This window comes from Lichenostomus cassidix, chromosome 4A (genome assembly GCF_008360975.1).
Source record: "Lichenostomus cassidix isolate B80296 chromosome 4A, HeHo_3.0, whole genome shotgun sequence".
Classification (NCBI taxonomy): domain Eukaryota; kingdom Metazoa; phylum Chordata; class Aves; order Passeriformes; family Meliphagidae; genus Lichenostomus; species Lichenostomus cassidix.
Genome location: NC_139485.1, coordinates 8,216,761 through 8,229,380, shown reverse-complemented (window position 1 = coordinate 8,229,380; position 12,620 = coordinate 8,216,761). Strand labels below are relative to the sequence as shown.

The window sequence follows — 12,620 nt, the reverse complement described above, 5'->3', positions numbered from 1 at the left end:
TTTCACTTGAATGTTGGGAAAATTTGGAAACAATAATGCTGACATCATGTTTTTCTAACAATCTTACACTAATGAGCTTCTAGGAGAGTGCGATGAAAAACTTTTTCCACCGACAAAGAGGATTAAGTCCATACTGTAGCTTAATTACTGTTCCCACATTTAAAGGTTTGAAGAACAAACATCTGTGGCAATACAGAACTAAGGCAGCCATGTTACCAGCAAAACTGAACAGGGCAGGTGCTAAACAGAGCAAACTAAGAGCTACAGCAACTCAGCTGATGAAGAAATGCACCAGGGCAAGAAGAGACAGGGCTCCAGGTTCCTTTAAGTAACTCAGAGAACACAGTCTCAGTGACCTCATTGAAGAGGACAGATTGAAATGTTTAAAGCTGCCTTTGCCTTAGCAATAATGTCCTTACCATAAGGAAGGAGTATCCTATCCACAGGCTGCGCCAGCCCAGGGGACACTGTGGGATGGTGATGTCCTGGCTGTGCACAGCCACAGCCTGGGAAGGTGCTTCACACACAGAGCAGCGGCTGATGTACTGTGGGATCTGGACGCTGTCCACGGGCATCATGGGGATGGGAGCAGTGGTGGAGAGCCAGTAGGACTTGTCGTTGCGGCTGGCATAGTAGCACACCTCATTGATGTTGCAGTAAATGAAGGGCATGGTGCTGAAGCGAGGCAAACATGAGCCAGCAAAACCTGGAAAAATTGGAGAAGTGGTCATGCCAAGCATCTGCCAAACACTCCAAGTCACACACCAGCATTGGTGGTGAGGATGGCACGAGTGACACCACTCCCATTGTGGATCTGGCCAAGCCAGCTGCCACCACCTCCACCACAGCCCTGTGCTGCCAGGGAGGATGGCTCCTTTGAAATGGGATTTTGGCCTGAGACAATCCTGTCAACTCACCAAGATCCTGGTTGTGTGACTTCTCCTGCCCCTCCACATACAATAAGCTGTAGCCATCCCAGAGCTTATTCATTCCTATGGGACATGGGGGGATCTGATCCGACTGACTGTGCTTCACCAGAGTGTATCCAACGCCCACGCTCCGGCCAGGCATTCCCGGCAAACCAAGTGAACCTGGCTTCCCAGCAACACCTAGGAGACAGAAGAGGAATTGCCATTTCTAGAGCACAGTGTGGACAGCAGCTGGCTCTATATCCTGTCTGGCATGGCTGGCATTGCTTATGGCAGTCTTGCACAAAGAGGAGCCCAAGCTATGTGGTTGTTAGATGAATTGCTAGACTTAACAGCTCCAAAAGCAGTCATTTCACAGCACCACCCACCCATTCCCTTCCTCATTTAATTTCCTTTCTTTGCCCAACAACTGTGGTGCCAAAGTGTTAGGTGTATCTCACATAGAGTAATTCTGAGGAGCTCAAAGCACCAACCAAAACCTAATTAATTCATTTTTGCTATAGCACTCTTCTTGATGATATTCTTCTTCTTTCTCAGTGTGCCTTTTCCTCTAGTGACAAGCCTCACAGCTATGCTTACTGTGAATACTGTTTCACTCTTTCAGATCTTCAAGATGATTCCCACATCCACAAAACATTAAACACAAAAGGTGCTCAGAATTGCACCTCCAGAAACAGCAGCAGTGACATCAACAAGGATGTGTGACAGAACGTTCCTCACTGAAGATTCAATTTCCTTCATTGCAGATAGAAAACACAAGACCACAGACATCCCCATGTCTTCCTAAGGTAATTGGATGTTGGGGAGGGTCTCTGCAGAACCTGTAAGCAAACACAATTCTACTGATTGCTTCTTTTTGATCTGTGCTTCCCAAATCATAAAATTACCTTCAAATCCCTGTGGTCCTGGGGCACCCGAAAGTCCTGGATCCCCAACTGTGCCAGGTGTTCCAGGTAAGCCATCATGTCCTTTCAAACCAGATCTTCCTGGCAAACCTTTTGGGCCTGAAATAAAATACAATTATTAGTACCATTATTTCCTCATATTACTGCCTTCACTCCTGTAATCATATTCCAGAAGGGAAATAGGATGTCAGCAGCCATGTCAAGAGCTCACTCCTCACCAGCTGTAGTTACAAACAGCTACCTCCAAAAGAGACTCCACCTGATCTGATTGTCTGTAAAGATTAGGACATACAGCTGAGTATCACACAAGGCTATAAATGTAGCATTATATTTGTATGCATTTTGATGCCATTCTTTCCTTAATTAAAAAAACCCTGTAAATATTCCTAATGCATTTGATAAAGTAGTGTTTTTCTTCAAGAAGAACAACATTTTAGTGATATGAGTGTACTTTTTACCTGGTTTTCCAGCTGGGCCATGGAATCCAGGATCTCCTTCAAAGCCAGGGACACCATCAATTCCTGGCAGACCAGGTAATCCTGCAGGGGCTGTGACTTCTTCTGGCTGTGGTGTTATTCCTGGAGCCCCTGGTCTGCCAGGGAGACCTGCACATGGGGTAAAGGATGTGTAAGTACCCCACAAAAACCACACAGCTTTGATGCTAATCCTGACACAAAGGAGAAGAATGCAAAATTAAGACCCCCTTTGTACATCAGCACTGGCTATCTTGTAAAAAGTATGTCAAGCTCTTTCTAACTTATTTCAGTCTCTAAGAAATCAAGAGTTTCCCAAATAATCCCATTAAGGGAGCTCTGAAATTGTTCTCAGCCCAAACCATGTGCAATAAATGACAGCTTTTTTAAACCTCCAGCACTCACCTCGACGGCCCATTTCACCTTTCAGCCCAGCATAACCAGGATCCCCTGGAGGCCCATCTTTACCTGGCATCCCCATTAGGCCAGGCTCACCTCTTGCACCTGCAAAGACACACAGCTAAGGCTGGGGCTGAGCACAGGCTCCTGATTCTGACCCACAGCTGGGGCTCTCACTGCTGGCAGCAACAGCATTTGGGCTCTGAGATAGAAGAGCTTCACAATCCTCAAAGAAGTCAGTGCCCAACTTCACATTCACAATGGCTGCAGAGCCTCAAAACAAGAATTTTTACTGCTACCTAACTGTATTTTATTGAAAGCACTTTGCCTTGGGTAACCCAGGGACAGTGTTTGGGGAGTACACAGCTTTGCTATGTGTAATCCATCTCTATGCACAGCACAGAAGGATGGGATCTGCCAGCCTACAAAGACAGCAGACAGCTCTTCATCTGGCAGTGGTTCTCCATCCTGCCCTGGCTTTTGAGCTGTGTGGTGTCTCTGAAACCTCTGAAACTCCTGGAGTCCCTGTGTGCAGCTGCCCTTTGGCCTCCACTGGTACCAGAGAGAGAGCAACATGCTGCCTGCCTTAGCCCAGACAACAGCTCTGAACCCTACAATCCTCTTAGCCTCTTGCAGAGACCTAAATCCAGCCCACTAATGCCTCTGAGCATACAGGACAGCTGGGATGAAGCAGCAAATCCAGTCCTCGCCTAGAGAGTACAAGTGGGTAACTGTGGTCAACAAGGACAGCAATGTTGCAAGTGGACACCATCTACTCAGAAAAAAACAAGGATAAAAGGAAAAAAAATCATGAGGAACACACTGAAGAGCACCTGGAGATGTTCTTGCACCCCTTTGCTGTTTTTGGAGTCAGTAGATAAAATCTGCAGGAGCCAAAAGGAAAGATTGAGACATCAAGCTCAGCTGTTACACCTGAATGAGTGAGGCCATTTTAACCACCCTACAGCCATTCCTGCTGTCAAGATAACAGCTGTCATACCACACCCAGATCCCTTCGAGGCAAGATTACCTTTGAATCCAGATGCTCCAGGGAGTCCAACTGGACCAGTGGGTCCCACATCACCCTTAATGCCTCGCAAGCCAAGAACACCAGGTAAACCTGGAGTGCCTGTGTCACCTTGGTCAGAGGCTGGGCCAGGGGGCCCTCGTGGGCCTGGAAGACCTGGAAAACCTAGAGACAACAGAGTTAATTGACAAAATTTGTTCCTGAGGCAAAGTAAATGTCAGAGCTATACCCAGTATGTCTTTCTGGTTGGGAAAAGACTGGAGTCTCAGCCTCTCTGACAAGGCTGAGAGGTACTGAATGGGTAAGAGTGCCATCATGACAAAGCTTCCAAACTGCACACACCTGAACTCCCATCAGTGCCTGGAAGGCCAGCATCTCCAGGCCTCCCACGTATATCAGATGGAAGAGAAACTCCAGGTGTTCCTGGCAAGCCAGGCAGTCCCACAGGACCAGGGGGACCTAGAAAAAGAAACACATATTGAAGGAGGACCAAAGGTCTTGGATCTTCACAGACATTGACAGAAGTAGTGGCTGGGGAGCATTTATATGGAGGAGAATAAAGAGACATCTCACTACAGGAGGTGAAACAATACATACTGTGCTGCTCAGGAGAGGTATAGATACTTTCAGAACTGTAACTGTTTCTCAAATACAGAGCCACATCACAGATCTAACATTTACCTTTCAAACTTCTAACCCTCTTTGAGGCTTCAAGAGTTGTCTTTGGTAGTTCTGCTGACCATGTAACTCATTAACCTGAGCTGCAATACATCCTGCTTACAGGACATCAATATTTACCCATGTCTCCTGATGAGCCTTTTGGTCCAGGGAATCCTGCAGCTCCTCTTCCCAAGCCTGGAGAACCTTCTTCACCCTTTGGACCTGGGAGACCTGCAGGTCCTTTCAGTCCAGCTTCACTCAGACCTAATTAAACATGGTTAACAAAGACAAGAGAGTCTACTCAAATTGCCTAAAAGCAGTCAAATTATTACACAGAATGAGTGGTAATTAAAAAACTAGCCATTTACTGCTGTCTCTGCTGTTTTCAGTAGAGCAGCTGAAACTGGTGATTTGGTGCCTCACATGCTACTGTGGTTGTGCAGAGTGCATTTAAACAATCTGTGAGAGGCTGAGAGAAAAAGCATATGACTGTTCTGGTTTCCCCACAAGCTCTTGCACAAGAATGGGAACATAGCAGTCCTGTGACAGGCTCTGCTGCCAGCCTGTGTGCTGTGTCTCTCACGAGGACACAACAGAGACTCAGCTTCTGGTCTTTACATAACCTTGTGGACCTCATGCTGCAACACAGGGAGTTCAGTTTGCACAGTCTGCTGCAGAATGCACACAGGCACAAGTGCTGTAGGGCAGAGGCTCCCAGGGTCTGGGCTGCAGGGAGATGTTCAGCATGTCACTCTGGGAAGAGTATACACTAAAAGCAGCTCTCTCAGGAAAATCGTGGAGGATCTATATGCTGTGAATCATTACCTTCTGATAGAGAATGTTTTAAACAAAGAAAACACATGTATTGTTTGAGTTGTACATGTGAAAAATAAAATAGAAAAATAAAATAAATAAAACAGCTGCCACAAATTTTAGGTGCTACTTTAAAACGTGACTGTAACTAAACATGTCGTTTTGCTAAGGTCTTTCTTCACTTCTTTACTTCAGCAAAATGTTCTTTGCAACACAGAACTATATTCTATTTAATATTATTAAAAATCTGAAAAAATCCAGCAAAAGCTTCCTAAAAGCAGAATCTGGAAACTAACCAAAGAAATCAGCTTCTGATTTTATCCATGCTTTCCTTGAGCTCCATATAATAGAGGGCTCTGAAACTCAGTACAGAAATATTTCATTGCTAAGTCCAATTCAAAGCAAGAATTTGGTGCTTCCCTACTCAAAGCAAATATCCATTAGAAATGGAAGAGTTTTATTATTTAACTCAATCAGTTTTCCAGCAGTGACACAGTCCTTCAGGAATTCAAGGAGAACCATCATCACAAAAGCCTCTTCAACTCCACAGGCTGCATCCTGTTCTTACTGGCATTGAAGAAGAATTTGTTCATGCACATACAGTATCCTGAGGTTTTCCTTCAGGTCATAATTGAAGCCAGAACTGGGGTGATATAGGGGAATTTTGTGGGAAACACTGCTCTCAGGATAGTGTATGCATTGCCCCAGCTATGACACTATGTGTTTCCTTTACCTGGTGTTCCAGGAGACCCTTTTGTGCCTGGCAAGCCATTCAGACCATTTAAACCTGGAAATCCATGAAAGCCTGAGGAGACATTGGGAGCACATAAGTGAGCAAACAGGGAAACAATCTAATTAGGTGGAAATGCATAAGATGCTTCATGGAGAATACAAAACAACCCTGACACACAGGGGAACACAGTATGTATAAAGATGTAAAGTTTTCCTTCACACAAAGGCCCTTCATGGAAACTCTTCCCACTGCTCTCACCAGTCTTACTCTCAGTGAACACCCATCAGTGACTCAAACCAAGAGAGAGCCCCTCCCTTTCCAACCATTCCTCTGCTCAATTCTAGCAGCTGGTGCCTGCTCACCATTGCCAAGGAGCTCTTTCCCACGCACAGCTGGTCTGTCACGCGCTGCCTGCTGCAGACACTTGGCCAAAACCCTGCTTTTCTGACCCAACTCCTCCCTCCATGGGCAGGCTGCACAGATACCTTTAGGTCCCGCTGTTCCACGAGCTCCAGGGAATCCAACAGATCCTGGCTGTCCTGGGGGTCCTGGTGGGCCAGGGGCTCCTCTCAGCCCAGCATTTCCAGGGATTCCTAACATCAGGCAGGAAGATATTAATGTACTACATACCACATTCAGGCTGTAACAGCTCATAGCTCCATCTTACAGCTTCTGTTCCTGCACTTAACTTGTAAGATGGGCTAATAAAATACTATTAAAATACAGCAAAATCAGATCCAAATCTCTCCTCATGCCACCACTAGCATCACATCTCTCAAACTATTTATTTGATGGGGTTTTTTTTAATCACAGCAATGACATGCTTCACTGTCCACTAAGTAACTCACAAACAGCTCACACACCAAATAACTAATTAAATTGTTTTTCACATAAAACATTTCCATAACAAATTTCACCATTCTCCAGCCTTTGATCTTGATAACTATTTGGGAATCTGCCTGCTAATTACCCCATGACCCAAAGACACTTGTAGCCATTCTTCTGGGTAGGTTTGGCTCTAGAGAGGGAACACACAGGAATGTTGCAATGAAAGAGCTGTGAAGAACCTGTTACTGCTTGTATCTGAGGTCTTCTCTATTGGGAATTCCTTTAGGTTTCAGTTGTGCAGGATTCACCATATTTGACCAGCAGGACAAGGTGACACCTTACAATACTGTCAAAGATAATTCCCATTTTCTTGACAAACTTCCTGTTTAAGTCTCAGCTGAGACAGGCCAAACAGGGCTAAGGAAGCATCAAGGTGAGGTTGTCACAGTCACACCATGAGCTGCAGAACTTAGGTGCCCAGTCCAGTACCTGCTGGTCCTTCTTGGCCAAGATCTCCTGGGCTGCCTTTGGGTCCATTCACCCCAGTGTTTCCTGGGTAGCCTGGCTCACCCTTGAGTCCTTCTCTCCCTCTCTCTCCTGCAAGGATATAAACAAACACACAAGGCAAACTGGAGGAAGGCATGAAGAGGGTGAGAATCATGATGTGTTTGTTGCAGAACTTGTGTTTGCTCAGCCATCACCTGGGCCCTGGGCTGGACTCTCAGGGTGCCAAATGCCAGTGCAAGTTCACAAGTGCCTCCTCAAGAAGTGAAGTGAGCCCAGCACTAGAACTGGGCTGGTCTCAGACATGTTCATTATCATCCACATTTGTGCCCCACCTGGATTGCAGACTCCTCAAATCTCACTTCCAGGATTACAGAATACCCAAATTTGGCAGTGTCAGCCTGTTTAGTCTCTAGAATTTTGTACTCTTGAAGTGAGCGATCAAGGGCTGCTTTACCTGGAAACCCTGGGTCTCCTCTCTCTCCTTTTGGTCCAGCAATGCCAGGAACACCAAGAGAGTCTCCCTGGTCACCTGGAAAAGAAAGGAAAGGCCATTCTGTAATTGACTGTAGACAGCAGTTTCCAGGGCTTGTTTAAGAAAATAAACCTTGCTATATTTCAAATTCATGGAGCAAAGACAATAGCAATTGATGCACCCTAGTCTGAAAATGCTTATAACCTTTAGTGGATGCAGATCCACTCATGCAAATGCACAAGACAGACATTTACAGGTAATTCCACAACACCCTGCACTTTTGGCACAAGGAGATGAGAGGAAAGGGTGCCTTTTGCACTGTCCAAAAAGCTTCACACAGTGCTGTGGCCAAACTTTCAGAGGACCATAAAGTATCTGGGCCTGGGACAGGTCTTGTCTGAATGAAGCCTCTTACAAGGGGATAAGTACTTGGAGCCAGTCTCTGGAGAGCAATGGACACTTCCAGAACACCACTCATTCCTTTATGTCATTAATAGGACTGTGTACAATGAAAGGCCAGGTACACTGTGAAATATTTCTTACCCTTCGGACCAGGGAGGCCAATAGGTCCTGGGAAGCCAAGTGTTCCTGTGGTGCCATCTGAACCCTGAAAAAAACCCAACCCAGCTAAAATTAGCCTTTGCTTTTTATTCTTGTTGTTCCAAGTTTGGGTCATGTGGGATAACAGAACACAAAGATGTAGGAAGAAATGCTATGTAAAGTGTTATTTAATGGTATGAGCTAAACAAAAACAATCTGGAAGTTTTTTAAGGAAAAATCCTGCCAGATTCTGCTGCTGTGCTACAGAAGTACCAGTCAGAATACAGAGTTTTCCTAAGGGCACTCAGAGAAGATGAAGATGCTTAAGAAGGTATTTACCCTCTCTCCTGGCATTCCTGGAAATCCCACGATACCATGTGCACCCTTCTGCCCTGGCAGCCCAGGCTGTCCAGCTGGACCAGGGAAGCCTGGGTCACCATGAAGACCTCTCTCTTTGCTTGCTGACCCAGCTGGACCAGGGAGACCAGGCTGTCCACGGCTTCCTGGGAGTCCTTTATCACCTGGGTAATACAAAAGGGTGGAACTTCATTTAATAATACAGACATTCAGCTCACTTGGGTCAGCTGACCTGACAACCTAAGCTCCCCTTAAAGAGGAAGAAGGGATGATACTAAATCTGCAGAACAGAATTTCAAAGGAAAACTGTTTTCTCAGAATTGAGAACTGACATATGCAAATCTTGCTGGAATGGGAGTGGCAGAACAGAAAACAGTAACACTTTGGCACTGCCCAAGGACAGTCCATGCTCCACTGATAACAAGCCCAGATACTGAGCAGCTGATATTGGCAACTAATTGCAATATTGTCAAATACCTCTAGGTCCAGGGAATCCTCCCAGTCCAGCTAATCCAGGATCTCCTTTGTCTCCTTTGATTTGCAGTGCCTGTTCTGAAGTCCCAAGCACAGGAAGACCTGGTGGACCCACATCACCTCTGTCACCTGAAGAAATAAAAAGTCAGGAAACCTTCTTACAAAATAATCTAACAGAGAAAAACATAACTTCCATGTTTTCTGATGTGAATTTGTTAGTAATCTTTGGTAAATAGGCCAAAGTACTGAAAAAGAGTGCAGTATTTAGAAGAAAGATAGCAGACACAGACAGCTCAGAACTGCCTCCTAAGTCCCTCTGCTGCACAGCCAGCAAAACCCATTCAGCCGTTTCTCACCTTTTTGACCTTGAAGTCCCACAACTCCTGGACTTCCTTGTCCTCCAGCTGTGCCAAGAGCTCCTTTAAACCCATTCACTCCAGGGACACCAGGCAGTCCTGGCATGCCAGGGAAACCAAGCAGGCCAGAAGACCCTTTCTCGCCTGCATGGAAATGTTAAGAAATAAAAAGGGAATATTAGTCTCTCCTGGTACACTGAACACCCACCCTGGGGCAGGTGAAGGATGCCTGGGTCTGGCCAATCACCCACAGCACTGCCATTTCTGTCACAGGTCCCCACTCATGATACTTTCAACCTGCACTTTTCAGTTCACCTTTGAGAGCCTGGTCCTGCTTCCAGTGGAGATCAAACACAATCAATTTCCAAGATGGCAACATGCAGTTCCATAGCTCTATTGCTTTGTGTTATTCTCCAGGTAACCAATAATGTATTGGTGTTCAAGGACCATACATTTTGTAAATTTTTACTTCTCATTTGATTTGTGCTTGATTCTCTCCCTTCCTTCTGTAAATTTCATTCACTGTTTATAATTTCTTGAGTTTTCTTGTCTATTTTGATTTACACAATCCTTTGTCCACAAGGGCCAAAGACTTTTAAGATAGATTTCCTTATGAACATTATTTGATAATTAAATCCATCATTTTTCACTCAGCAGCAAAACATATGCATTCCAACACTAGTTGGGCATTCATTCTCTTCTGGCAAGTTGGGCCTAAAATCAGTATCAGCAAGGTTATTTTTCTGTGGCACAGCAATCTCAAGACTGAAACACCTACCTTTTGGCCCGGAGAAACCTGGATGTCCATCTTGACCAAAAGGCCCAGGTGGCCCTACAAATCCTCTCTCCCCAGGAGATCCTGGAGCACCATCAAGACCTGGGAAGCCTTTCATACCAGCAGGGCCCTGTGGTCCTACATCCCCAGCCACGCCTTTGATTCCAGGAAGTCCTGAATCAATACAAGAAAGAGCTCAGTAGAGGATATTGCACAAACTAGGACAATTTGTGGCAGCTTCCCAAGCTCTTTAAACACAGCATTGTTTTTAATGACAAATGAACCTTATGGCACATGCAGCCTACTAGAAGGCATAAAGCTTAGGATTGCAAAAGCATTAGTCATCTAAAAATAAAATACCTACAAGGAGGGTTACTGCCTACATCACTACACAACTGGCGAGAGTGAAACCCCTTATGATGTATCCATTTTTGACCACCAGACACTGACCTATAATGCACAGCCTTACCTTTTTCACCAAGGCAGCCAAGCCAGAATGGGCAGCAGCCTTAATGCCAGCTTCTGCTCCCTACCCCATCCTCTGGGTGAACCAGAAATCAGCTGGAGAGGCTTGTTTTCACAAGTTCTTTTTTCATCTTGGTAGTTCAACTTTACTTCTTAAGAGCCAATTGCTCACTAAAGGAATGAGCTGATTGTGCTGTCACAAAATCAATACCATATGCACTATTTTGCCTCTAAACGTTTCTAGCTGAAGCTTTATAATGGTTTACAATTTTTAACAAAGGCTCAAACCTTTGAAAACAGAATGCTCAGATCCAAAGGAATGAAGGGAAGGAAAAATCAGGTTTTTGAAAAATCAGGTTTCTGAAAAATTACATTTGCAGCAGTGGCGGTCAATATTTGAGCTCTGTTATACTCAGGGCTTTATGCTACAACCCAGTATTTTTTTAAGCAGATGAAAGAGCTGCCTTATTTAAGAAGACAAAGAAAACACACACACTTAAAATCTCTGCATATTAATGATTTCCTTATAGGCTTGCAGCTTTGTTACTGTCTGAGCATTCTCATTACAATGGTTCTTTGCCTTCTGGTTTGATTAGCAATGATAAGGGGTATCACCTATGGTCAATGCAATTCTTGTAGCATGAAAAGCTGGGTTGTTAGTCCATGAGCTTTTATGCTACACTGCATTTTCTCACCTTGACAGCCTATGTGAAGAACCCATAACCAAACAGTGTGACATCAGAAATGGAGAGTTGATGATAAATGGAATAGAAACATGGTGAAGGAAAAAACAGACAAAATATGTAAACAGAAAGAACAAGGGTACAAAAGAAATTAATGATTCAGGGAGACAACAGCTGCAAAAAAACTTAGTTATTTGGAGCTTATCATCCTAGCAATGGGAGGTTTTAAAAAACAGTTGAAGAAAAGTCAAATATGGCATACACACCATAAATGTAAAACAAGAGAGATGCAGAGGGAATGACAATATTAATATTTTTAAAAATTAAAAACTCTGATTTTCATCTCAAATGACATTACTGCTTCAGCACTGTCATTCTGCATGTCAGAAGAGCACTTTTATGTCCCAGACCACTATGTACCAATTCCCAGGTCTCTCTTTGCTTGGTTTTCAAGTCTTTCATATACTGTTATGAAACACTTTAGTCAGTGCAGCTTGACAGGTACTGCTATACTCAAGTGGTGGGGTTTATTTTCCTTTTAAGTGAAGGGAAATAAATTTCTCTTCTGCCCCAGCAAAGAGAAAGACAGAGAAGACAAGTGCTTGTCCTGAGAAAGCCAACAATTTTTCGATCTAAATTACATTTCAAGCAACCTCATACATTAGAAATTAACTGTCATGAAAATAGGACATGAAGATTAGTCAATGATACAGCCAGCATGTAAGAGCAAAGATGTTAAAAACATCACAACATAAAAGATGTTTTCTTCTATCTTTCTGCTGTACTTTCCACAGTGTTGGGTAACATTTCTAGGCAGGAATTGCCCAGCAGTCAGAGACAACAGCCTCAAATTCTGCACTCCATTACCCCTAACCAGAGGTAGGAGCTCACTCCGAGCAAATGCCAAACCTCTCCCACACTTCAACACCACAGAGTTCACTCAGCTACTTCTCTTCCTTTGAAACCATTCCATACCTGGTGCTCCTGCAAGGCCAGCTGACCCCAAGGGTCCTGGTTTTCCCTTAATGCCAAAAGGACCTCCAGGGCCAGGAGGTCCCCGCAGTCCAGGAACACCTGAATATCCTGGCTGACCCTGTTCACCTTTAATACCCAGGAGGCCTGGTCTTCCATCCAGCCCTGGAAACGGAGAGATGGGAGGTTACAGAACAAATAAAGCAAAATCCATACTTTTAATTAATAAGTGAATTTTAATAAAAGCCTTTG

General features: G+C 44.5%; 1 protein-coding gene across 3 annotated transcripts in view; it reads right to left on the bottom strand.

Moving 5' to 3' along the window:
- The window catches only part of COL4A6 (collagen type IV alpha 6 chain), a 106,996-nt gene that overhangs the window by 1,769 nt on the left and 92,607 nt on the right, over window positions 1–12,620 (bottom strand). For all 3 annotated transcript variants that reach the window (XM_085060365.1, XM_085060366.1, XM_085060367.1), the window contains 18 exons: window positions 12,372–12,533; window positions 10,252–10,422; window positions 9,474–9,617; window positions 9,121–9,246; window positions 8,626–8,807; window positions 8,290–8,353; window positions 7,729–7,803; window positions 7,257–7,364; window positions 6,425–6,532; window positions 5,940–6,011; window positions 4,532–4,657; window positions 4,076–4,192; window positions 3,737–3,898; window positions 2,713–2,811; window positions 2,293–2,439; window positions 1,817–1,933; window positions 918–1,109; window positions 420–706 (listed from right to left, as the gene is read on the bottom strand). In XM_085060365.1, the coding sequence (XP_084916491.1) occupies window positions 420–706; window positions 918–1,109; window positions 1,817–1,933; window positions 2,293–2,439; window positions 2,713–2,811; window positions 3,737–3,898; window positions 4,076–4,192; window positions 4,532–4,657; window positions 5,940–6,011; window positions 6,425–6,532; window positions 7,257–7,364; window positions 7,729–7,803; window positions 8,290–8,353; window positions 8,626–8,807; window positions 9,121–9,246; window positions 9,474–9,617; window positions 10,252–10,422; window positions 12,372–12,533 (2,459 nt within the window). The remainder of the gene's footprint in view (window positions 1–419; window positions 707–917; window positions 1,110–1,816; window positions 1,934–2,292; window positions 2,440–2,712; window positions 2,812–3,736; window positions 3,899–4,075; window positions 4,193–4,531; window positions 4,658–5,939; window positions 6,012–6,424; window positions 6,533–7,256; window positions 7,365–7,728; window positions 7,804–8,289; window positions 8,354–8,625; window positions 8,808–9,120; window positions 9,247–9,473; window positions 9,618–10,251; window positions 10,423–12,371; window positions 12,534–12,620) is intronic.